General features: G+C 32.9%; 1 protein-coding gene across 2 annotated transcripts in view; it reads right to left on the bottom strand.

The window, feature by feature from the left end:
- Positions 1–27,882, bottom strand: part of KLHL1 (kelch like family member 1) — a 413,312-nt gene that overhangs the window by 252,981 nt on the left and 132,449 nt on the right. Inside the window, exon 2 of one of the 2 annotated variants that reach the window (XM_055244557.2) lies at positions 13,043–13,225. The exons of the other annotated variant lie outside the window; for it this stretch is intronic. Within the exon in view, the coding sequence (XP_055100532.1) occupies positions 13,043–13,225 (183 nt within the window). The remainder of the gene's footprint in view (positions 1–13,042; positions 13,226–27,882) is intronic. 2 annotated transcript variants of the gene reach the window in all.

Below are 27,882 nucleotides of genomic sequence, written 5' to 3'. Positions count from 1 at the left end.
CATTTTACACTCAATTTTTGTTTTACTCTCTGCTTTACCTTAGGTAATTTCTAATCACTTGAATTTTCTCGAATGTCTTTATATTCCCGATTGCTTTATTCATTGTTACCTATCTTCTATAAATATTTTGAATTATTTATGATAGTTACTTTTTTCCCTTTTCTAATACTTTAAACAACTGGATCATCTCTTGGTCAATTTCCATTGACTGATTTTTGTTTGAACCATCAAACAAAACATTCTCCTGCATTTTCCATCTACAGTAAAATTTGATTGCATAACAGATATTATACTTCTCCAACAAAATCTAGAGGCTAAGAAGGGAGCTGGCCTTTAGTTCTTAGGCGTTGTTATTTGTTCTCTGTTTTGTTTTGGTTTGGTTGTTATTGGCATATTCACAGCTTTTTGATGGCTTTAAAAATAAAACATAATTATTTGGTTTATCTCATGGAAAATGGAATTACAAATACAAGCATGCCTTATTTTATTGCATTTCACTTTACTGTGCTTTGCAGATACTGTAGTTTTTTTAAAATAATTGAAGGCTTATAGCAACTCATTATCTAGCAATTCCATCAGCACCATTTTTCCAACAGCATATGCTCACTTCATGTATCTTCGTCACATTTTGGTAATTCTGGCAATATTTCAAATATTTTATTGTTATTACGTCTGTTACAGTAATTTATGAACAGTGATCTTTGATGTTACGATTGTTCTTGTTTGGGGGTGGGTGTCATAAACTATACCCATATCAGACAATAAACTCAGTAAGTATTATTCTGACTGCTTCACTAACTGGCCGCCCCCTCATTTCCCCCCTTCTCCATGGGTCTCCCTATTCCCTGAGACACAATATTAAAACTAGGCCTACTAATAACCCTGCAATGCCTTCTAAGTGTCCAAATGAATGGAAGTGTTGCATGTCTCTCACTTTAAATTAAAAGCTAGAAATGATTAAGTTTAGTGAGGGAGACATGTAGAAAGTGGAATGAGAACAAAAGCTGGGCCTCTTTTGCCAAACACTTAGTCAAGCTGTGAATGCAAAGGAAAAATTCTTGAAGTAAATTAAAAGTGCTACTCTAGTGAACACGCAAATAATAAGAAAGCACAACAGACTTATTTCTGAAATGGAGAAAGTGAGTGGTCTGGGCAGAAGATGAAACCTGCCACCACATTTCCTTGAGCCAAAGCCTAATCCAGAGCAAGGCCCTAACTCTCTTCAATTTCATGAAGGCTGAGAGAGGTGAGGAAACTGCAGAAGAAAAGTACAAAGTTGGCAGAAGTTAGCTTACGAAGTTTAAGGAAAGAAGTCTTCTCCATAACATAAAAGTGCAAAGTGAAGCAGCAACTGGGTTCGTGCAAAAGTTATTATGGTTTTTGCCATTACTTTTAATGTCAAAAATAGCAATTAATTTTGTCCCAACCTAATAGAAGCTGCAGCTTCTATGATCATTGATGAAAGTGGCTATACTAAACAGTAAATTTTCAATGTTGACCATATATATAAAGAAGATCTCATCTAGGATTTCATAGTTAGATAGAAGTCAATGGCTGGCTTCTAACCGTCAAAGGGCAGGCTCTCTCTTTTTTTTTTTTTTTTTTTTTTTGAGACGGAGTCTCACTCTGTCACCCAGGCTGGAGTGCAGTGGTGCAATCTCGGCTCACTGCAAGCTCCGCCTCCTGGGCTCATGCCATTCTCCTGCCTCAGCCTCCCAAGTAGCTGGGACTACAGGCAACTGCCACCAGGCCCGGCTAATTTTTTGCATATTTAGTAGAGACAGGGTTTCACCATGTTGACCAGGGTGGTCTTGATCTCTTGACCTCATGATCCACCCGCCTCGGCCTCCCAAAGTGCTGGGATTACAGGCGTGAGCCACCTCGCCCGGTCACAGGACAGGCTAACTCTCTTTTTAGGGACTAATGCACTAGTGAGTTTAAACTGAAGCCAATTCTCATTACCATTCTGAAAATCCTAGGTCTCTTAAGAATTACACTAAGTGTACTCAGCCAGTGCTTTAGAAATGGAACAATAAAGCCTAGATGACAGCACATCGTTTGCAGAATGGCTTACTATTTTAAGCCCATAGTTGAGACTTACTGCTCATTGACAATGTTCCTCTTGCACAAGAGCTTTGATAGAGATGTACAAGGAGATTAATGTCTTTAGGCCTGCTAACACATCCATTGTACAGTTCATTAAGAAATAATTTTGACTTTCAAGTCATATTATTTTAAAAAAGTGTATTTCATTTCTTTTTTTCTTTTTATTTGTACAGATTTTTGCATACATGTGCAATTTGTTACATGTATAGACTGTGTAATGGTCAAGACAGGGTTTTTAGGGTATCCATCCTCTAAATAATGTACATTGTACCCATTCATCATTTTTTCACCTTCCTTCTCCTTCCCACCTCCTCACTCTTCTGGATCTCCATTATCTATTATTCAACTCTCTATGTCCATGTAATCACAGTTTTTAGCAACTACTTATGAGTGAAGATATATGACATTTGTCTTTCTGTGCCTGGCTTGTTTCACTTAAGAAAATGACCTCTAAGTCCATCCATGTGACCATGAATGACATGATTTCATTTTTTTTATGGCTGAATAGTATTCCATGTATATCTATATCATATTTTATTTATCCACTCATCAATTGATGAACAATTAGGTTGATTCCATATATTTGATATTGCGAATAGTGGTGCAATAAATATACAAGCACAGGTTTTTTGATATATTGATTTTGTTTCCTTTGGATAGACACTCAGTAGCTGGATTGCTGGACTGAATGGTAGTTTTAATTTTAGTTCTTTGAAAAATAAGTCTCTAGATGCTGTAAATAGTGATTCCTTTGAGGCATCAATTTAAAACTTTCTGGAAAATTTTACTCTCCTACATACCATTAAGTACATTCATAAGTCATGGGAGGAAGTAAAAATATCAACTAGTTTGGAAAAAGAGAAGATTCCAACCCTCATATATGACTTTGAAGGGTTTAAGACATCAGTGGAGGAAGTAACCTTACTAGAAGTAACATCTAAGGCCGGGTGCAGTGGCTCACGCTTGTAATCCCAGCACTTTGGGAGGCCGAGGCGGGCGGATCATGAGGTCAGGAGATCGAGACCACGGTGAAACCCCGTCTCTATTAAAAATACAAAAAATTAGCCGGGAGCGGTGGCGGGCACCTGTACTCCGAGCTACTAGGAGAGGCTGAGGCAGGAGAAAGGCGTGAAACCGGGAGGCGGAGCTTGCAGTGAGCCGAGATCACGCCACTGCACTCCAGCCTGGGTGACAGAGCAAGACTCCGTCTCAAAAAAAAAAAAAAAAAAAAAAAGAAGTAATCTCTAACCAAAGAACTAGAATTAGAAGTAGAGTCTGAAGATGTAACTGAATCACTGCAATGTCATGATCAAATTTGAACGGATAAAGAATTGCTTCTAATGGATGAGCAAAGAAAGTGATTCTTGAGATGGTATCTACTCCTGGTGAAAATTCCGTGAAGATCATTGAAATGACAAGAAAGGATTTAGAATATTATATAAACTGGCAGGGCATTGTGGCTTAAGCCTGTAATCTAAACTTTTTGGTAGGTGGCTGGTGGATCACTTGAGGCCAGGAGTTCAAGACCAGCCTGGCTAAGATGGCAAAACCCTGTCTCTACTAAAAATACAAAAATTAGATGGGCGTGGTGGTGTGTGCTTGTAATCCCAGCTACTCAGGTGGCTGAGGCATGAGAATTGCTTGAACCCGAGAAGTGGAGATTGCAGTGAGCCAAGATCGCACCACTGTGTCCCAGCCTGGGGCCACAGAGCAAGACGCTGAATTAAAAAAAGAAAAGAAAAGAAAAGAAAAAAGAATATTACACAAACTTAATTGACAGAGCAGCAGTAGGGTTGAAGAGAAAATTGATTCCAATTTTGAAAGAAGTTATACCATGGGTAGAATGCTATCAAACAGCATCCCATGCTATATATATATATATATATGCTTTATATATATATATATATATATATGGTTGTGAAAGGAGAATCAATTGTTGCAGCATATCTTATTATCATCCTATTTTAAAAATTGCCACATATACCCCAAGCTTCTGCAACCACTACCCTGATCAATCAGAAGCCATCAACAGAGAGTTAAGACCCATCACTAGCAAAAAGATTAACACTCCCAGAAGGCTCAGATGACTGTTAGTAGTTATTAGCAATAAAGCATTTTTTAAATAACTGTATATACACATACATACATGATGATGTAATGCTATTACACACTTATTAGACCTATGGTATCATGTAAATAGAACTGATATATTTGCTAAGAAACAAACATATATTTATAAACAAATAAATATATATATATATGCACACTATATATAATATATATTTTGATGACTTGCTTAATTGCGATATTCACTTATGGTAGTCTAGAATCCAATCTGCATTATCTTCAAGGTGTGCCCGTACGGAAAGGGAGAAGACTTAAAAAAAATCAAACCTGCCACATATCTACAACTATCTGATCTTTGACAAACCTGACAAAAACAAGCAATGGGAGAAGGATTCCCTATTTAATAAATGGTGCTGGGAAAACTGGCTAGCTATATATAGAAAGCTGAAACTGGATCCCTTCCTTACACCTTATACAAAAATTAATTCAAGATGGATTAAAGACTTACATGTTAGACCTAAAACCATAAAAACCCTAGAAGAAAACCTAGACAATACCATTCAGGACATAGGCATGGGCAAGGACTTCATGTCTAAAACACCAAAAGCAATGGCAACAAAAGCCAAAATTGACAAATGGGATCCAATTAAACTAAAGAGCTTCTGCACAGCAAAAGAAACTACCATCAGAGTGAACAGGCAACCTACAGAATGGGAGAAAATTTTTGCAACCTACTCATCTGATAAAGGGCTAATATCCAGAATCTATAATGAACTCAAACAAATTTACAAGAAAAAAACAAACAACCCCATCAAAAAGTGGGTGAAGGACATGAACAGACACTTCTCAAAAGAAGACATTTATGCGGCCAAAAAACACATGAAGAAATGCTCATCATCACTGGCCATCAGAGAAATGCAAATCAAAACCACAATGAGATACCATCTCACACCAGTTAGAATGGCCATCATTAAAAAGTCAGGAAACAACAGGTGCTGGAGAGGATGTGGAGAAATAGGAACACTTTTACACTGTTGGTGGGACTGTAAACTAGTTCAACCATTGTGGAAGTCAGTGTGGCAATTCCTCAGGGATCTAGAACTAGAAATACCATTTGACCCAGCCATCCCATTACTGGGTATATACCCAAAGGACTAGAAATCATGCTGCTATAAAGACACAGGCACACATATGTTTATTGCAGCACTATTCACAATAGCAAAGACTTGGAACCAACCCAAATGTCCAACAACGATAGACTGGATTAAGAAAATGTGGCACATATACACCATGGAATACTATGCAGCCATAAAAAATGATGAGTTCATGTCCTTTGTAGGGACATGGATTAAATTGGAAAACATCATTCTCAGTAAACTATCGCAAGGACAAAAAACCAAACACCGCATGTTCTCACTCATAGGTGGGAATTGAACAATGAGAACACATGGACACAGGAAGGGGAACATCACACTCCGGGGACTGTTGTGGGGTGGGGGGAGGGGGGAGGGAGGAGGGACAGCATTAGGAGATATACCTAATGCTAAATGATGAGTTAATGGGTGCAGCACACCAACATGGCACATGGATACATATGTAACAAACCTGCACATTGTGCACATGTACCCTAAAACTTAAAGTATAATAATAATAAAAAAAACAAACCTATGAAATTGAAGGTATTATGGATTGAAATGGAAGGTATTAATATAAATTATTTGTTTTAAACATAAAATATACGAATTCTTATTTGTGTTTGTGCATATGTATGTATGTGTGTATGTCTGTCAATGACTCCTTAGAAAAACGACAGACTACAGAATGGAGCAGGGTAAGCATAAAATCAGCCTGGAATACCTTTTGTTGCTGAGAGTAAAGAAGTACTCAAAACAATTGGGGAGATGTCAAAAGAATTATAGTGATGCTTACATCTATAAGCAAAACAACAGTAAAATTTGAATGCATGTTTTTCCTAAGAACACTATAAGAGAAAAGAAAGGAAGTGAGATCAATACAGGAAATTATTTCCTGAAACTTTTCAGGAGATATTTTTTCATTTATTTATTTTGAAGTTTTATCTGCTATATATTTTATCTTATATATAAGATACGTGGAAGGGCATGGTATAATTTAACTTGAACACAAAATACGTTATTTTAACTGGAAAACATGACTTAACTATGTAATTCATGCATTTAAGAAATGCCTTATAAGATTCATGGTTTTAAATATTTTATTAATATTAATGCTGAGGATGGTAACATGTTAGATATATTTAAAGTTCTCACTTCCCTATGCATTTGTTTTGGGCAGTTAGTAACTAAAATGTCAACTCTTTATAATCTCAGAATTTGACAAAATGATTAAGACACAGATATCTTCAAATACTTATTACACACCAATTAGATAGTGTCAGATGGTCAGTTTTATCAAAAGCATTAATTAAAACATTGTATGATACAAACTATAATAAACTAGAGGATAAATACATTTCCTATGCATAAAAAAATATATCAACAGAAAGTCAACCAGCTTAATCTTATACATAAAACGTATATAGTTGCAGCGAGGCTACATCTCCATAGAGAAAAATATTGTATAACCTATATTATTCAATTTTAAATAATTACATAATATCTTCTCTATCAACTATAACATACTAAATACTGCTAACTCAGTAAAAAAAAAACTGCAGAAAAGTTTATACTGCATTTAGATTTGGTGACATAAGATATGGATTAAATTTTAGAAGAGGAATTTAATGCATAACAGAAATTAATATTTTTATATGTACATATTTAGTTCTATTAATGCTAGAGAAGCAGGAATAAAACATGCATAAAGAAGTATATGCCTGCAACCACACTCGAAAATCTCTTATTGAGGTCACTACAAATTTATTTCCTTCAGATCTATTAAATTTTGTAACTTCCACATCAATTTATTATGGTGTTTGATATTGTTAACCTCCCATTCCTTTTTTAAATCTATTTTTTAGCAAAAGCCATGCAGACTTCTTATCCCAGCTTACCTGTGATTCATTGACTTATCTTCCTGGGTCTACTCTTTAACCCTCTCACTGTCATAAGTTTTGTTCAGGCTTCTACATTTTGCCTTGATGCTCACTGTTTCAGAATCATTCTTGAGCACTGCCTTAATTATTATTTTTACAGTGGTTTTAAACATAACCCTGTGTCTCAAATGCCTGTAGAACTGCTCATCACATATCCCAGGAGCATTTCATTATAACTAAATTAAACTCAAAGCTTTCCCACTGATATTTTCTTTCATTTGTACTTCTTTGTTTCTAATTGGTACACTTCCAGAGTTGAATTCATGAACTTCCAGAGTCAAAATTGTGAAAGTATCACTATGTTTCTTTCTACATTGTTTCCTATATCAAATATGATGTAAAATCCATCTTTCTCTTTGAATGTGTTCTTGCCCTCTTTATGAGGCCTGCCCATGTCCCAGGGGCAGTGATGTTAGTACCTAACAGCACCAAGATGCTCCTTTTTTCAAGAACTGGACTTGGCCTAATAGGAGCTCCTTATTCCCTGGAAGTCTATGTGTTCCTGCTTCTCACACTGTATCCTTCAACTGCCACCACCTCTCCTGACTCTCAATCTGTGGATGGATCTTAAAGCACTGACTAAGAATCAGGATAAATCCTTGCTTCGGGGTGTGACTCATTCTGCAGGAAGTCATATGCAGAGCTTCCGGAGAGATAAAGATGAAGCAAGTCTTCATCCTTGATTTGTTCCTTCCTCTGCTCTATCCTGCTTCTGGTTCTTCTGAGGCCAGCCTTTAAATCCATCATGAACACCTGAATTCCAGGCTCAGGCTCTAATATGAGGGAATCTGGCTTATGACACCATCCTTCAAAATACTGCTCAGTTCATCCTTTATGTTCATATAGTCTTCATTTCATGCCTGGATTAACCGAAACAGCTTCTCAGATCATTAGTTTCTGCTCTGCCTGTCTTTTATACATTTTCTAAAACCATACCATATTTCAAAACTACCTTTCTAAATTATGATAGTCAGTCTATTGTGGTTGTTAAAGTCATTATTTCAGTACCCAGATTGTCTGGGTTTGAGTTCTAATGTCACCAATTATTGAGTGAATAACTTGGGTAAATTTTAAATTTTTTCCATGCCTCCGTTTTCTATATTATAGAGAAAAGTGAGAAATTAAGAATTTTCTGCTTCTTAAAGACAAAATGATTTGTAAATGCAAACCACTTTAAACAAGGCCTGGAACATAATCAATGCAGTGAGTGTTAACCATCATCATCATCATCGACTCAGTTATGTTATTCCTCTCCTCAAGAACCTACATTATCTTCTACTTAAGCATACTCTTTCAAGTAAAAAACTTATCTACTGGCTCCTAAGGTCTATCATAATCATCTGTGTCCTATTTTTATGGTTTAATTTCCCAGTTATTTCCAATATAAACTCTATTTTCACCAACTCATTATCCTTGTAATTTTTGCAAACAGAAATTCTTTAGTTCTCTATTTTTTCCATAGTATTATCTCTACTTAAAATAGTATGCCATGTCTTTTCCACTAGGCTTACCTCACACTCAATTTCTCTGAAAAACTTTCATAATACTCTATCATATGCTACTCATTTCCTTATCTGACTATGTCTTGAAATTGGAATTAGAACCATATATTCTACCTTGAAGTTATTTGCAACTATAATAATTTCCTTAATTATCTTATGGTTTATCTTTAACTCCTCAAGTATATTGAAAACTCCACAAGGAAAAACATTTTGTTTTATAATCATTATGCTTCACCAACAGGGCATAGGCCAATGCTAGAGTATTTTTGATAATTGTTTGTTTCAATTAGTGCAAAGAAAGATGCTTCATGGACTGCTGACAATCTACTATAGACATAAGCAAAACATTAAAATGATATCCAAGTGATTAAGAAAACAAAAGTTTTTCAGCTTTACTAATTATTTTTTTCTGAAGTTGCTACAGAGCTATTTTAAACTATCAAACCGAGTGAAGATTTAGGTGGATGAATGATTTAGTAAAATGAAAGAAATATTATTCCTCTTCTATTAAAGATAATCTATGTAAATAAATTTTCCATCAACACAGAGAAGCAATACTATTTGCCTACTCCTGGGTATTAATATATGTTGTTTATGTAAGTAATTTCTTTTTAATGTATTTAATGTGGTTTAAGTGCTACTAAATGCATCATTTCAATTGTCACTTTAGCCTCAACTGCCTACATACTAGTGCACTATAAAGAACATTAAAATAATAAATACTTTCTTGAAATAACTAAATTTATTGTCAAATATGTACAAACAGTGAAAACAGAATATAACACATTTTTAAATGCCAAGTGTTTTAGTCTGTAGAATAGGATACTTTTCTATCAAATATCATCATTTTATTTTTCATTTAAGTTTTCATTTGATCATGAACATATTGCATGCTTGCTGTAAAAATTTAAATAATACATCAGTTTATACATTTCAGAAAAAAGTTAGCCACCTCTTCTTTCCTCCTTATGAGCCCTAACTCACAGGAATAAGATTTGTTAAGTTTTTGGCGTATATCCTTCAACACTGTTTCGATGAACATAAAATGATAAATAACATTATTTCCAACTCAAGACTAAGTATGTTAATCACATAAGATTTCCCCATTTATGTCTGCAAAATGCTCTTACTCTTAATAATGGCTAAGGGGGAAGAAAACTTTCACAAGCTCAATCATATTTCATTTCATATCTGTACATTATATCAGACAAGGCCGTGAACACCTCCTAATTTTCTTACCATTGAAAATTCAAATATCCAGTTTTTAATATTGATGTGTCAACCTAATTTTCCTCATCTGAACCTCAGATTAAAGGTAGCCTACCTATAAAAAATTTTTCATGTTTGAAATTCAAGAATTTACGTTCAAATATTCTGGTTTACTCATTGCTGATCAATTGTCTTGGGCTATTTGTGAGAAAGTTATATTCATCTTAGGATTTCCTTCAAGGCCTAAAGCACAAATGAATTCAGAATTTTGATTATTTTTCATGCAAAAATATATTAATGTGTCATCTGAAATCTTATTAGACTTTCAGACCTTACCTACTTAAAAATATGCCTAACAGTAAACAAAACTATCTACATAAACATGGCCTTTCATAAAACGATTGATAGTTGTGACCAGTATCAAGTTAAAAACATACACAATATAACCAGCACATAAGCAAATGATTTTATGTAAAGTCCTTCAATGAGGGTAATATGTTAACTAAAAACAAAATTTATTTGACAGTTTGGAATGATGATATAATGAATATAAACATATATAATTATGAATGAATACTGAACAAGTGCTAATAACATTAGCTAGCAATGCTTTTACTGAAAGAGCTATAAATCTTCATAAAAATTATTTATTTCCTATATTATTCGAAATTATTATAATAGCCCCACAAGTTTTAGTGGTAATGATTACAACACCACATACATTTTGCTTAAAGACAGTATTTAGTTGTACTAACTAAAATATACTAAAAGTATTAAAATGTATTAGTTTTTTACTAATGATTATTCATTTTAAGTCAAGAGCTAGTTTTGCGTTAATTACAACTGTTTCATCATGCAAAAGTATCAGTAAAGTAGTATCAAATACCTGCAATGATTCACAACAATGCTTGTTCTTTTCAAGTGTCACACAATATTTATTTATATTTATTAATATTTGTTTAGCTTAGAGTCCTAAGATGTACATCACCTATAAAATAATTAGTACTAAAGTTTTAAACTATAGTATTAAAAAATTAATTGGGAGGTCATTAGGCTGAGACAGCTCCAGGTTTTTATTTTCTACATAAGCCAAGCAAAAACCAACTCAGAGTAATTTAGCCAATCAGAAACCACCAACCAACCTCTAACTAGGCTCTTGCACCGCTTTAACCAACCAAATATTTTCTTTGTCTTGTTTCCACAAGCGTCTTATGAAAACTTTCCCCTGGTCTTCTTTAGGTGGGGCTCTGAACAGCTTGTGGTCTCGTGCTACCTGATCATGAGTTGCTGTTTGCTCACATAAACTCTTTAAAATAGTAATATACCTAAGTTTATCACTTAACAGTGCAAAGAAAATATAAAATTTTATTTGAATTGAGTTAGCCATAATGATTTTTAAAAACTAATTTTTTGTATCCTACTTAAGAAACACATCAATGATTGATAATAATGTATTTAATTTAATATATTATAAATATATTAAATATATGTTCAGAATAATACATATAAAAGTAATACATTGCTCAGATATTTTACAATAATGTAAACCAAGAAGAATTTTGATTTCTCATCCAATAGGAATATTGTAAACAATTTGCATAACTAAATAATTTAGAAAATAACTAATGTATATAAAAAGTAATAAAGAAAACAATGTAGAATATTATGAATATAGGATAATTGCTCAACAGATTGGTAAAAAATGTTTCAAATGAAAAAGAAAATGTTGAATTAAGATGAATAAAAGAATACAAGATTGTAGAAATTATAAGAAACACCCCTCTTTTTAAAAACTTAATGAGCATTTGATGTGTTGATATATTTTTGAGTTGATTGACACCTCCTGTCTTCTTAAAATATACATACAATATTATTTAATTTATAAGTTAAATGAAGTAAATTTAATTACACTCTCAAGAATAGTCTTACTCTGAAGAATATAATTGAATTATTAACCAGTTGCTATTTAGATGCTAGCTCAGGATAATTTGTGGTTTTGCCACACATATTATTACATTGAATAATTCTCTCAATAATAATGACTATTTGTGAATTGTCTTGCAAATGGTAACTCAATTTCGTAGTTATATTTGAAAAAATAAAATCAATAATATGAAAATGCTTTCAATAGTTAGCTGACAGATTGAACTCTAAATCACCTACAGTAGTTATTCAGTGTCAAATGTCCTTCCCCATGTATTCCAAGACACTGACTTAAATTCAACATCCATATTGTAATATTTCTATCATGGTAGAAATACAGCCATGTTTTTCTGGAATCATTTTAATGCATAAAACTATTAGCTTTCAAATGCATATGTCTTTAAAAATAATATCAGTATGACACAATTTAATTTTAAATAAATATAAAATAAAATGTCAATATGAAATACTTTAATTTATTAGTTGATATAAATATATATCCAAGATAACCTTTCTTTAGTTTCTGATGGAATAGCATATTTCATTTCAGATTTTAGGCATAATTCCCAAATTAGTGTGCCTAAAATTAGTATGATTGTGAATCCCACAGTCCTAGACGATGGAATTTTTCCTCCATAGTTATCAACCCTAGTTACATGGGGTTCTATTTTTGAACACCTTATAACTGTTTTGTTTTTCAAAAAATTATTACCTAAAATAGCATTTCAACTTTTCCACAAAAGAAAAACAAGAAAAATCAAGTATAAACAAAACAAACAACAACAACAAAATCTCTTAAAAATGTGAATCCCTTCATGAGGTCAGGAGATCGAGACCATCCTGGTTAACACGTGAAACCCCGTCTCTACTGAAAATACAAATATTAGCCGGGCGTGGTGGCGGGCAGGTGTAGTCCCAGCTACTTGGGAAGCTGAGGCAGGAGAATGGCGTGAACCCGGGAGGCGGAGCTTGCAGTGAGCCGACATGGTGCCACTGCACTCCAGCCTGGGCGACAGCGCAAGACTCCGTCTCAAAAAAAAAAAAAAAAAAAAAAAATGTGAATCCTTATTTCTGTAATCATATAATATTCTGTAATCTGCATGCCAGTCTGTCACTTTTAAACATGTGAATGCATGTTTCCAGTAGAGGCAGACTACCGTACCTATGTGCAGGTATCTTTCGGTTCCCAACAATCAGGATAACATCACAAAGTTGCTGCTGCTTCAAATAACTTTCCATCTTTCTGAAGGTTTGCTCAGCATGATGAACAGCTTGATAGAATTCTTCAGAGCTACTGGAGTCCAAATCACTTTGAGGTGTCATCGAATGGCCGGTTGATGACAGCCTATAAACCACGCACACACACAAAAAAATAATAATAAAGGGATTTATAAAGAGCCAATTATCTAGAATAACATACAGGTTTTTATCATTTTCTTAAGAAAACTAATACATCTGTGTTTATTTTTATATTTTAATACAAGTTCAATAAATAAAGGTCAAATAATCTATTGTGGGTTAAGTGATTTGCTCTAGGGAATAATAAATAAATGGAAAAGTTCTTTTTTCTTGTTTAAAAAAGGTTTAAAAATATGTTGTCTGTATTGATTAGGACATTAAGTTAGTAAACCTGAAATATCACAGAAATAGTAAATTATTTACATGCCTATTCTAAAATTAATTAGCAATGAAATGTTAATTTCATTCCTTTGATATTGAGGAAGATAGCTTAATTATACTATTCTAAATAGAATTCTTGAGATGTCATAGTAAATGTTGCTTTGCAGAAATAGGTGATTTTTATTATGAAAAAATATGAAACCTGGTTTTCAAGTAATATTGACAATTAAATTTGTAAGTAAATTATTGAGTTTCATGTTCTGTACCCCACTATCAAACAAAAAAATAGAATGTATTAACTCAGTACTTATAATAACTTTAATCATTAATAGATATTTTAATAAACTTTATGATTTTGCAAAGTCCATGATACTTGTTTTGTTACTTCACGTATTAATAATATAGACTGTTTCAAAAAAATAACTTTAATAAATGCCATACTCCATCATAGAGAAGACTCTTAATATTCAAGTTACATGATAGACACATGATAAAGCCCAGCAGACCCAATCAAGTGTTCTGATGACAATTCCTTAAATAACCTAAAATTAAATATTAATTAGATTCATAAAATTAATACTAAAATTGCTTACTTCATGATAAACATCTTAGAAAGTAACATGGAGAATTCTGGTTCCAATTGCTAAGTAGTAATTTGCAGCTGACTAAATCCCTCTCCAAGAAAACCAGAAAAAAGTTACATACAATATCAAAATAATTATTTGCATTCAATAGGCTCTAATGAGGCAATCAGGACTTAGAAAGCCAAGATCCTGAAATACAGATAAATTAGAGTTATCTCAAAATTATTCACTGCGTATTCTTTCCCTCTCAAATTATTATAATAGCCCCACAATTTTTACTGGTAATGATTCCAACAGCACATACATTTTGCTTAAAGACAATATTTAGTTGTACTAACCAAAATAAACTAAAAGTATTAAAATGTATTAGTTTGTTTATTACTAATGAGTAATAGAGTGAGAGTCCAAGGAACTCAACATAATATGGCAGCTAAGCAGATCTTCTGAGGATAACACAAAGACTGAAACCTAGAGTTGTATCAGTGAAAATCTCTGATTTCATTAAGCTGACCTTTTAATTGAAGTACCAGCAAACAATATAGTTTACATTTAGAAAAAGACATTCTTATATGGACTCTGTGATTTCTTATATACAATGCCTGACATTAAAGGAAAAGAATAGTAGGTCTGTACAGAAACTGGACACAGTGAGAAAAACAGACAACAGAAACAGTCTCCCAGGTGCTACAGATATGTTCAAATATATGGATCACAATTATTATGTAATAGACATAAAAATAACTTTCATTAATCTTTTAATATAGATAATAAGCTGGATAATTTCAAGTCATATAAAAATCAAATGGAAACAAATAAGGCAATACAATAATTTAAGATTTTGATGTGCAAAATTAACTAGTCGATAAAAGGCAAACAAATGATGTTATGAAAAATAAATTAATAGAAAATACTCAAAGTTACTGAGATAGAAATACAGAAAACAAAAAATGGTAAAATTATATTCCTGTAATTACTCAAACTAAGTTACTGAGATAAAAGTATAGAAAACAAAAAACGGTAAAATTATTATATGCATGTAATTACTATATTTTGTAATCTTAAAAGTAGAGGGGAGAGATGATGGGACAAAAGCCATCTGAGGAAATAACAGCCAAGAATTTTCAAAAATTTGTTAGATACTTCAGGAAAGAGATTCCAGTGAAATTGGACTTAAACACATTTTAATCATATAGAAACACCTAATACACTGATTCGGAAAACATTATGTTTTATTGAACCTCTTCCTCTTGAGATGCAGAACCACAGTTATGCAAAATAAAAAAATTGGAGAGCCTTACCAGTAAAATATAAACAACAAAAAAACATTATTTTTGAATAAGAAAATATGTAATTGATATTATTTCCAGAAGATGTGTTTGTGCACATAGAAAATCTGAAAAAATTGACAGAGAAGCTTACAAAATTCTATATCCACTGTTATTACGTGTGTTCTCTGTTATCTGCAATATTTATCTATACAATATGTTATTTTCATCAGACTTTTCAAGTTCTCCTTTAAATATTTGAAATTAATACAAATATTGCTGTACCATATATTTGCCCTTCACAAGTTTGCAAATTACAACTCCAGAATATGGCCACTTCTCAGCATATATTTTAAGAATTCAGGCTCAAGCACATATAGCAAGAACAGCAGAATTCTTCCACATGTTAACACATTGAATAGAAAAGTCACAATATGCATTGCAGGGTGCATTTTAAGATTTAGAATGAACATATTATTGACTCTCAGGTACAAAGGATAATTAAGTCAGGATTTGTAGCCTGCCAAATAGACCAAAACTGTTCCAAAAGGAAACCCTGATGCTTCTGGTCGGGTACTCAGACTGCATGATTAGGGTTTAAAATTCAAGATATGAGAAACACCTCTAAAGAATGGCTGCAGATTAATTTAAATAGGGTTTGGGATAAAAGCTCTACATACGTTCTTATATTAATTAACCACAGGTTAAATGAAATATTCTGGTCAGAAACTTTTTTTTTTTTTTTTGAGACAGTCTCACTCTGTCACCCAGGCTGGGATGCAGTGGCACGATCTTGGCTCACTGCAACCTCCGTCTCCTGGATTCAAGTGATTCTCCTGCCTCAGCCTCTTGAGTAGCTGGGTTTACAGGCGTGCACCACCATTCCCGGCTCATTTTTGTATTTTTAGTGGAGACGGGGTTTCACCATGTTTGTCAGGCTGGTCTCGAACTCCCGACCTCAGGTGATCTGCCCGCCTTGGCCTCCCAAAGTGCTGGGATTACAGGCGTGAGCCACTGTGCCCAGCCTGGGCAGAAATTTTTATACCTGTAAAGATTTCATAATCTAGGAAAAGTTATTATGATGATTATTTAATTTACTTCGTCTTTAGTTGTTGTCCAAGTTGTGGTGGGTGTATTATTAAAGAAAAGAGTGAGATAAGTAGAATAGAAAGAAATAGAGCTTGGTGAGACCCTGGTTTGGGAGTGAGGGGGACATAGTATTTGAAAAGAGTTATTCAAAATCAAAAAGTTAACTACTGTCAAGATAGTACCTTCTTTTATCTAATCTAGTTAAAATAATCAATCTCAAATACAATATAGACTTGGACTTTTTTTCAAATTCGAAAGCAATTTGAAAGAATGGGATTAAAAAAACAGAAAGTTAGATAAGAGGCTCAAAAAAAAAAAATAAGTTCCAGTTCTCTCCTAGATTTTTTCCTAAAAGTTCTTATGCATTTAATCTCTTCATATTGTATCTGAGAACATATTACTTCTCTTCAAGGTCATTAATCTTTCAGATAAATGGTTATGTTTGTTTCACTTGATTTTCTCTCACACATTTCCTTATATATCATTTCATGATCTAAGACTTTAGTAGGATTCTTTCTCCTCAACTTTATACTTAATATAGAATTTTAAAATGGATTTTCACATCAGAACACTTATAATTTTTAAGATAATATTTATTATTTAACCTTCTTCCCATCACATATCCAACCTACTAATTTAAACAGGAGACTTTAACATTTTAGTAAATTTACATTATTTATCATGTTTTCTACAGGTATTAAATAAACACCAGGCATTGGACTACTTCATTGTTTTGTCCAATTTTGTACATCAGTTGAAAAAACTTTACAGTCTCTTTCCAATTGAAGAGTCCATTATACAATGATCTGAAACTCTAACATTTGTCTTTATTTTGGCCCAAGAATACAAAGCTTGAAGTTACAAGAAATGCAATTTTAAAAGTACAATATGAGTTTTTATCAAATTTAAAGACATGTTTAAGTCTTCTTCAACCTAACATATATAAAAATAAAATGAATAAAATTGTTTTGATCTCTTGAACTCCTCAAACCATAGCTGTGCTATTCTATTTCCTTTCATACCCATATGTCTTGAAAGAATTGTCTTCACGTCTTAACTTCAGTTCCTGACCCTCCAAATACTCCTTAATCTATTGCAATTTGACTTCCATAACTACCCATCAAACGGAACTACTCTTGACAAGGACATTAGTGTCTTTCTTGTGGCTATCTTTAGCATTTAGCTTCCTATCATTGACTGCTGAAAACTGACCAGCATACTTTACTATTCTTGTGCTAAACAGTTCAGGACTCAATATTCTTTACTCTCTCTGTACCAAATGATTCTGAGGTAAAACCTGTTTCCCTATTTCTTTGTTAAACAACATTGGAATCACACAGAAATAACTTAGTTACTTCCTCAAGGAAATATTTACTTCTGTAAGAATAGATTGTTAACTAATAAGAAAAAAATGTAAAACAAATAATTACTCATGTGTTTTTTACTTTATGACCTACCTACTGAGTGCAAATCTAAAGCTGTTTTTATTTCTTCCCATTGCCAACCAGTTCCTCAATCTTCAATGGCTTCTTGGTTGCAAATCCATATCACACATTATAAGTTCCTGTATGACCTGATGCTTTCTACAATTTGTATGATCCTTCAAACCAAGCTCTAATTTCAGCTACACTAAATAATTCCAGTTTCTGCAATATGTCACACCACTTTCTTCTATAGCATTCCGCACACATATTTTTTCTGTGCCTGGAAACTGCACAACACACTGACATTCCCATAGCTAACTACTCCTTCAGAATTCAGTTTAAATATCACTACCTTCAGAAAGCCTTATTTTTTTTTTCAGTGAATTGTTTTTTATTTTACTTTAAAAAATAGATTCAGGGGATATATGTGCATTTGTTACATGAGTATATTGTGTGGTGGTGCGGGAAAAGCCGTATCTCAATCCTTACTGCTTGTGGGGTGGGCTTACCCTAACATATAGTAAATATGTTTTAAATACATTTCTGCCATGTCAAACATTTTAGGAGTTCAACAACTATTTGTCGAATAAATGCATAAATATATTCTATGACAAGATGGTTTGGTCAGATACTAATTTTAGTTTGTTATGTGTTTTTGTTTACTTTTGGTTTTAGTTTCCATAGACCACACAAATGTGTTGCTTAGAATAGCTACCACTAAATAAACAAGCAATAGAATTTATATCCCAAAACCTAACAGAATGCCTGGCACACAGGTTTAGTAAATGTTTGTGGCATAAATTGTAATTTTTGAATATCAAATAGTTTCCAGAGCTCATGAGAAACAAACAAACAAAACATAAAAGAACTGCTGTAACCAGAATACATACTTTCTTGTATTTCTCTGGCAGTACAATTGTGTACATTATGACAATACTAAAGATTACACTAAATATAGTAAATAAAATACATTTAAAATCATTTAAATAACTAAGATATATTAATTGCAAACAAGAATTTCTGGATGACCAGATTCAATTTTTTTTCTTAATGTGAGTCACTAAGAGAGTAATGAAAATGGCAAAATAAACTTGAAAGCACTTTTTTTCTAAATGATAAGGGTTAGCTTTTGTTTTGAGAAAAATATTTTAAAGAACATTTCGTAGTATCAGATAAAGAAATCACTCTTACATATGTAGTTCTTAGACAAAGACCTGAATGTAGTAAAAGATGACTTAATTTAAGGGAAAAAATTTAACTATTTGTTTGAGCCCAGAAAATTTAGTGTGTATTTCAGGCAATGTATATGTCTTTAGATTATATTTGCATTAGAGATATATGTATTTTAATTTTTAAAAAATATTTTTGAGTAGTGGGAAATTGAACATTTGCTATTTTCTACCTTTTAAAAAATGCTCACATATTTTATATCAGGCACACATTATATTAAACAACATAAAGTCATTTTTACAAAAAAATTCAAAGTTCAAAAAGTGCCCAAAATAAAAAAAATCTAAAAAAATGCTAACAAGAGTTCTTCAAACAAAAAGAATGCAGATGTGACTATGATTCTGAAACTGTAATTATGATAGATAAACCACATATATCTTTAAAATAAAAAGATTAAAAGAGGATACTATTAAAATAATAACCTTTTTTTCAGAAATAGACAATATAAATTTGTGAATAGTGACATAAAAAGTTTTAAAGGTTGGGAGAGAATAAAGTGTACCATGTTTTTGCTTGTTTCTTTACTTTGCAATGAAAGTTAAGCTGTTATCAGTTTAAAATAACTTGTTAATATAAGGTGTATTTTGTAACCCTTACGGTAACTAAAAAGCAAAAACCTATTATAGATACATTAAAAATAAAAAATGGCTCACGCCTGTAATCCTAGCACTTTGGGAGGCCGAGGTGGATTACCTGAGCTCAGGAGTTCGAGACCAGCCTGGGCAACACGGTGAAACCCTGTCTCTGCTAAAAATACTAAAAAATTAGCTAGGTGTGGTGGTGTGCGTCTGTAGTCCCAGCTAACTGGGAGACTGAGACAGAAGAATTGCTTGAACCCGAAAGGTGGAGGGTGCAGTGAGCCAAGATTGCACAACTCCACTCCAGCCTGGGCGACAGAGCAAGACTCCGTCTCCAAAAAATCGTCATCATCATCATAATAAATAAAATAAAAACAGGAAATCAAAACATGTTACTAAAGAAAAATAACTTAACCTCAAAGGAAGACTGAAAGAGAGAATGAAAGTAAGAAAGAATCTACCAAACAACCAGAAAACAATAAGCAAAATGGCAGTAGTAAATTCTCTGTCAATAATTACCTTTAATGAAAATAAATTAAATTATTCAATTAAAAGACATGGATTAGCTGAATGGATACACTTATGCAACTAGAAACCAGAAAAGAACACTACCAACTATAATAGTTATATCAGATAAAATAGATTTTAAGACAAAAAGGAAGAAAATACAAAGATGGTCATTATATGATGATAAACGGGTCAATTCAGCAAGATTAAATAAAAGTTTTCATACTGGAAATCCTAGCCAGAGCATGTAGGCAAGAGAAGAAAGGATATTCAAACAGAAAAGGGAAAAATTAAATTGTCCCTGTTTGCAGATGTTGTGATTTTTGTATGTAGAAAACCTTAAAGAGTCCACCTAAAATCTGTTAAAAATAATAAATACAGTAATGTTTCAAGATATAAAATCAAAAGTAAAAATCAGTAGTATTCTTCTATCTCAACAGCAAACTATCTGAAAAAGAAATCAATAAAGCTATCCCATTTATAATATCTATTTTAAAGACCCTAAATATAAAGATAGTACAGAGGGTGCAAGATTTCTACAATGAAAACCACAAAATACTGATGAAAGCAATTGAAGAGGATATTAATAAATGAAAAGTTATCCTATGTTCATTGGTTGGAATAATAATTTTTTAAAATGCTCATACCACCTACAGTGATCTGCAGATTCAATAAAATCACTATCAAAATACTAATGACAGTTTTCAAATAAATGGTAAAAGCAATCTTGAAATTTGTATGAAATTTATATGGAAAAGATCCCAAATATCCAAAGCCATTTTAAGTAAAAAAATAAACTAGCTGGAGGCATTACACTACATGACTTGAAAATATACTGTGTTCGGTGTGGTGGTTCCCATCTATAGTCCTAGCACTTTGGGAGGTCAAATCAGGAAGATTTCTTGAAGCCAGGAGTTTGAGACCAGCCTGGCAATAATGTGAGACCCCATCTTCAAAAAAAAAGGAAGAAGAAGAAGAAGAGAAAAAAACAAAACAAAACTGTGTGTGATGGTAAACTCCTCGAATCCTAGCTAGTCGGGAGGCTACGGCAGGAGGGTCCCTTGAGCCCAGGAGTTAAGAGTCAGCAATGACCTGTACTCACATCACTGCACTCTAGCCCTGGTGACAGAGCAAGCCCCTATTTCAAAAATAAATAAATAAAAAGAGCTATACTACAAAGTAATATTAACCAAAACAGCATGGTACAGGCATAAAAATAGATACATAGACCAATGGAACAGACTAGAGAACCAATAAACAAATCTATGCATTTACGGCTAACTGATTTTTGACAAGAGCACAAAGATCCCACAATAAATGATGCTTGGAAAACTGGATATTCACATGCAGAAGAGTGAAACAACATCCCTATCTCTCACTACTTAAAATCAACTAAAAATAGATTAAAGTCTTACATGTAAGACCTAAAAGTATAAAATTACTAGAGGTAAACATAGGGAAAATGGCTCGTCACATTCTGGGCAAGGACATTCTTGGACGAGATCTCAAAAAGCACAGGAAACATATGTAAAAATAGACAAGTGGGAATGGTATAGGAGTTAAAAAGAAATTATTTAGGCAGATAGTGAGGGTAAGGATGTCCTTGGTAAGGTTTCTCTTTTAATAAAAAGCAGCCCCCAAATCATTTTTCTGAAAAAAAAAGCAGCCTGTAAAATCGAGCTGCAGACATAAATAAGCAAACTGGAATCTTGCACAGGTGAATGTTGGCAACAGTGACAATAGGAAAAGACTACCTAGAGGCCAGGCATGTTCAACATGGCAGCTCCATCTTCCATTTTCATTGCCAACCACGTGTACAGTAAGGAGCAGACAACATGATGCCTGCCAGATAGAAAACCTATTTGCATAATAAAAATTAGGGTGGGGCAGCCAGCTTCTTTGAGCTAGGTAAATGTCACACCTGGTCCAACCAATCTTTGGGCCCTATGTAAATCAGATACCGCCTCCTCTAGCTAGTCTATAAAACCCATGCATTTCACCACGGGACTGGAAGACCCACTTGGGCACTCCTCTGTCTTCAGGAGAGAGAGTTATTATCTTTTCTCTTTCTTTTGCCTATTAAACCTCCACTCTTAACTTCACTCCACATGTGTCTATGTCCTTGATTTCCTTGGCATGAGGCAAGGGACCTCGAGTATTACCCCAGACAATGCCACTTCAGGTTTATATCAACCTAAAAACTTCTGTGCAGGCTGGGCATGGTGGCTCACACCTGTAATCCCAGCACTTCGGGAGGCCAAGGTGGGTGGATCACATGAGGTCAGGAATTCAAGACCAGCCTGGCCAACATGGCAAAACCTGGTCTCTACTAAAAAAATACAAAAATTAGCCAGGCGTGGTGGTGGGTGCCTGTAATACCAGCTACTCAGGAGGTTGAGGCAGGGAGAATCACTTGAACCTGGGAGGCAGAGTTTGCAGTGAGCCGAGATTGCACCACTGCACTCCAGACTGGGTGACAGAGAGAGACTCTGTCTCAAAACAAACAAAGAAGCAAACAACAAAAACAAAATCTCTGTGCAAAAAAAAGATCAAAAAGTGAAGAGACAGCTTACTGTGTGGGCGAAAAGATTTGCAAACTATGCATCTGACAAGGAGATAACATTCAGAATATATAAGAAACTCAAACAAGTCAATAGTAGAAAACAAAGGAAAAACCAATCTGAGTTTAAAATAGGCAAAAGAACTTAATAGACATTTCTCAATGGAAGACATACAAATGGCCAAAAGATATATGAAGAAAAAGGAAAAATGCTCAACTTCATTAATCATCAGATAAATGCAAATCAAAATCACAATAAAATATCACCTTATAACTGTTAGAATGGTTGTTATCAAAAAGAAAAAATATATATAACAAATACTGGTGAGAATATAGAGAAAGGGAAACTCTTATGTTGGTGGGAATGTAAATTAGTACAGCCATTATAGACCAGTATGGAGACTCTTAAGAAAAAACAGACTACCATATGATCCAGCAATTCCACTACAGGGTATATGCCCAAAGGAAATGAGATGAATATGTTGAAAATATATTTGCAACCCCATTTTATTACAGCACTATTAACAATAGATAAAATTGCTAATCAGCCTAAGTGTTCATCAAAGGCTGAATGGATAAACTAAAAGGTGATCCATATATATATATATATATATATATATAAAATATATATATAATATATAATGTATATGAAATATATAATATATATTATATATTATATAATATATATTATATATTACATAAAATATATATTATATAATATATTACATATGATATAAAAATATATATAAATATATAATATATAAATATATATTAAATATATAAATATATATAAATATATAAATATTATATATAAAATATATAATATACATTTCATATATATTTTATATATATCATGTGTGTATATATATATATATACACATAGTATTCCACTGTGTGTGTATATATATAAGTATATATATGTAAGTTCTATATATATATGTAAATGTATATATATATTATTTAAAGTAATATCCTCCAGGATCATTCATGTTGCAAATGACAGAATTTCATTGTTTTTTATTGATGAATAGTATTCCATTGTGTGGAATACGATTCATATCCTCCAGGATATTACTTTAAGTAAAATAAACCAAGTACTGAAGGACTAGTATTACTATGTTCTCACTCATGTGTAGAATCTAAAGAAGTTGGTGTCATGTAGGTAAAGAGGAGAATAGTGGTTACCAGAGGCTGAGGAGACTGTGGGGAGAGAAGAATGGGAAGAGATTGATCAATTGATTCAAAGTTAAAGGCAGGAGGAATAAGTTCTGTTGTTCTGTTGCACAGTATGTTGACTATAGTTAATAGTAATTTATTGCATATTTCAAAATAGCAAGAAGAGAGGGTTTTGAACGTTCTCATCACAAAGAAATGACAAGTGTTTGAAGGATATGGATGGATATGTTAATTGTCCTTATTTTATTATTGCATGTTGTATACATATATGGAAATATCACACCATACTCCAGAAATATGTACAATTATTATGTATCAATTAAAAACAAAAACTTCAAACATCAAGTGAATCTAACTCTATAGTTGATATTAAACCATTTTTATTTCAACATATAATTACTATAAATTTAGAAAACTATGCGAATTATATTCTGCTACTTGTTTTATTCTTATGGAGTGTTGCCAAAAAAAGTTCTATTATGAAAATAAGATACGCTGATGTTTGGTAAGAAATTTTGAATGTTATCCAAATATGTATATTCAGAAAAAGATTTTTCCTAGCAAAGTTTTGCTTACATAATTCTATACTCTTAGAGATGACTTAGTGTTGAGGGGACAGGAAATCAAAGGAAAAGAAATTGAAATGATGTCAAGATACTTGATGTGTTTGATAACCTAAACTTCTGACACACTTATTATTTGTAAACATTAATATTCAAAATTGATGAGATTCCAACTTAATGATTATTATAATAGTGATCTTTTCATAATAGGCAAGAAGTCTTTGTATTAGGTATCCAACAGTAAATAATATTTTATGATAAATTAACTGTACATTTTTTGATCATGAATAACAAGATAAAAATATATGTTTATACATATATAGCTGTACACCAAACTATTTGAAATTATCATAAAATATTTCTTATATATCATCTAAAATACCATTTCCTTTAAAATATCTTAATGTTTGCCAGAAATGAAACATATTTGCTCTATTCAAGTTCGCCATTTGCAATGTATCTCTGACTATACTAAAAATACTAATTAAACCCATGGTATTATTTCTGTTTTTCAAATAAACCAGAATAGAGTGAAAAGGTAGTTCCTTTCTTTTTAAAGCAGAAACTCTTTGAGCTATGAGCATTGCTTCATACGTTCTCTAATACAATAATAAAAGAAAACTATTTTCTTGTAGCAATTGCTTTGGAGAGAGAAACTCAGTTGAACCTCAAAATGGATACTGAAAATTACAAATGAACTTAATGTCCTTTATTTATATTTTCAGCTATTCAATAAAAATCAGCTTTTTTTCTGCCTTCCTGGTGAAGTATCACAAAATAAAAACATTTAAATAACTTTAATCTAGGTCAAAGGAAAGAAAAAAGGAAGTGAAAAGGAAGGGAGGGTGGAGTAAAGGGAATGAGGGAAGGAGGGACAGTGGAAGTAAGGAAGGTTGGAAGGAAGGAAAGAAGGACTACTAAAGAACTCTTTTCCATTGTTTTACCTAATGATAACAACTGTCGTGATTTCTTACACTAAAGATTTGTTTTGACTCTCTTTGAAATTTATATGAATGACTCAGGGTAAAATATACAGATAAAAATAGAAACATATAAATATCTCTAATAATATGCATAGTATACATATAGATAGTTATACATATATAGGTATCCTTAGTACAAAAGTTTCAGAATAATGGAACTAAAATAACAATTACTATGAAAAGATACATTAAATGTAGAATAAACTGCTACTTACAAACAAGTGCAAAGACTGTTTTATTTCAATTTTCTTTTTTTAAATTTATCTTTTTAGGTTCAGTGGTACATGTTCAGGTTTGTTATAGAGGCGAACTCGTGACTCAACGGTTTTGTGTACAGATTATTTTCTCACCCAGGTACAAGCATAATACTAAATAGCTATTTTTTGGGGGGAACCTCCCCTTCCTCCCACCCTACACCCTCAAGTTGGCCCCAGTGTCTGTTGTTCTGTTTCTGTCCATGTGTTCGCATTACTTAGCTCCTACTTAATAAGTGAGAGTGTGTGGTGGTGTTTGGTTTTCTCTTCCTGTGTTAGTTTGCTAAGAGTAATGGCCTACAGTTCCATCCATGTTCCTGCAAGAACATGACCTCATTCTTTTTTATGGTTGCATAGTATTCAATGGTGTATGTGTACCACATTGTCTTTATCCAGCCTATGGTTGTTAGGCATTTAGGTCGATTCCATGTCTTTGCTATTGTGAATAGTGCTGCAATAAACATATGCATGCATGTGTCTTTATGGTAGAATAATTCATATTCCTTTGGGTATATACTCAGTAGTGGAATTGCTGGGTTGAATGTTAGTTCAGTTTTTAGTTCTTTGAGGAGTCACACTGTCTTCCGCAACAGATGAAGTAATTTACACTCCCCACCAGTAGAGTATAAGCATTCCCTTTCCTCTGCAACCTTGCTAGCGTGTGTTATTTTTTGACTTTTTAATAATAGCCATTCTGACTGGTGTGAGATAATATCTCATTGTGATTTTGATTAGTATTTCTCTAATGATTAGTGATACTGAATATTTTTTTCATAAGTGTATTGGCTGCAAGTATGTCTTCCTTTGAAAAGTGTCTTCAATGTCTACTTTTTAATGGTGTTGTTTGATTTGTGTGTGTGTGTTTATGTTCCTTACAGATTGTGGATATTAGAGCTTTTGCCCTTTTGTCAGATGTATAATTTGCAAATATTTTGTCAAATTCTGTAGGTTGTCTGTTTGTTCTGTTGATAGTTTCTTTTGTTGTGCAGAGGCTGTTTAATTAGATCTCATTTGTCAATTTTTGCTTTTGTTGAATTTGCTTTTAGCATTTTAATGATGAAATCTTTGAGAGTTTCTATGTCCAGAATAGTATTTTCTAGGTTATCTTCCAGGATTTTTATAGTTTTATGCTTTACATTTAGGTCTATAGTCCATCTTGAAATGATTTTTGTATCCAGTGTAAGGAAGGGGTCCAGTGTCCGTTTTCTGCATGTAGGTATCTAGTTATTCCAGCACCATTTATTGAATAGGGAATCCTTTCCCCTTTGCTTGTTTTTGTCACCTTTGTCAAAAATCACGGTTGTAGGTATGTGGCTTTATTTTATGGCCCTATTCTGTTCCATTGGTCTATGTGTCTCTTTTTGTACTAGTATCATGTTGTTTTGCTTACTGTAGCATTGTAGTACGGTTTGAAGTCAGGCAGTGTGATTCCTCTAGCTTTGTTCTTTTTGCTTAGAATAGTTTTGGGTATTCAGGCTCCTTGGTTCCATATGAATTTGAGAATTAGTTTTTTTAGTTCTGTGAAGAATATCATTGGTAGTTTGATGGGAATAGCATCGAATCTATAAATTGCTTTGGGCAGTATGGCCTTTTTAATAATATTGATTCTTCCTATCCAAGGATATGAAATATTCTTCCATTTGCTTATGCAATTTATGATTTCTTTGAGGAGTGTTTTGTAATTCTCATTGTAGAGATCTTTCACTACCCTGGTTAGCTGTATTTCTAAGTATTTTATTCTTTTTTGGCAACTGTGAATGAGATTGCCTTTCTGATTTGACTGTTGGCATGGGTGCTGTTAGTGTATAGGAATGCTACTGATTTTTGTGTATTGATTTTGTATTCTGAAGCTTTGCTGAAGTTGCTTATCAGCTCAAAGAACTTTGAGGCAGAGACTATGGGGTTTTCTAGATACAGAATCATGTAACTTGCAAACAGGGATAGTTTGATTTCCTCTTTTCCTATTTGGATGCCTTTTATTTCTGTCTCTTGACTGACTGCTCAATCAGCAGAAACCCTACAAGCCAGAGGAGATTTGAGGTCTATATTCAATATTCTTAAAGAAGATAAATTCCAACCAATAATTTCATATCTGGCCAAACTAAGCTTCATAAGCAAAGGATAAACAAGATCCTTTATAGACAAGCAAATGCTGAGGGAATTTGTTAT

This window comes from Symphalangus syndactylus, chromosome 15, assembly GCF_028878055.3.
Source record: "Symphalangus syndactylus isolate Jambi chromosome 15, NHGRI_mSymSyn1-v2.1_pri, whole genome shotgun sequence".
Taxonomy (NCBI): Eukaryota; Metazoa; Chordata; class Mammalia; order Primates; family Hylobatidae; genus Symphalangus; species Symphalangus syndactylus.
The sequence above is the reverse complement of the archived record's forward strand: the minus strand, read 5'-3'. Positions and strand labels throughout refer to the sequence as shown.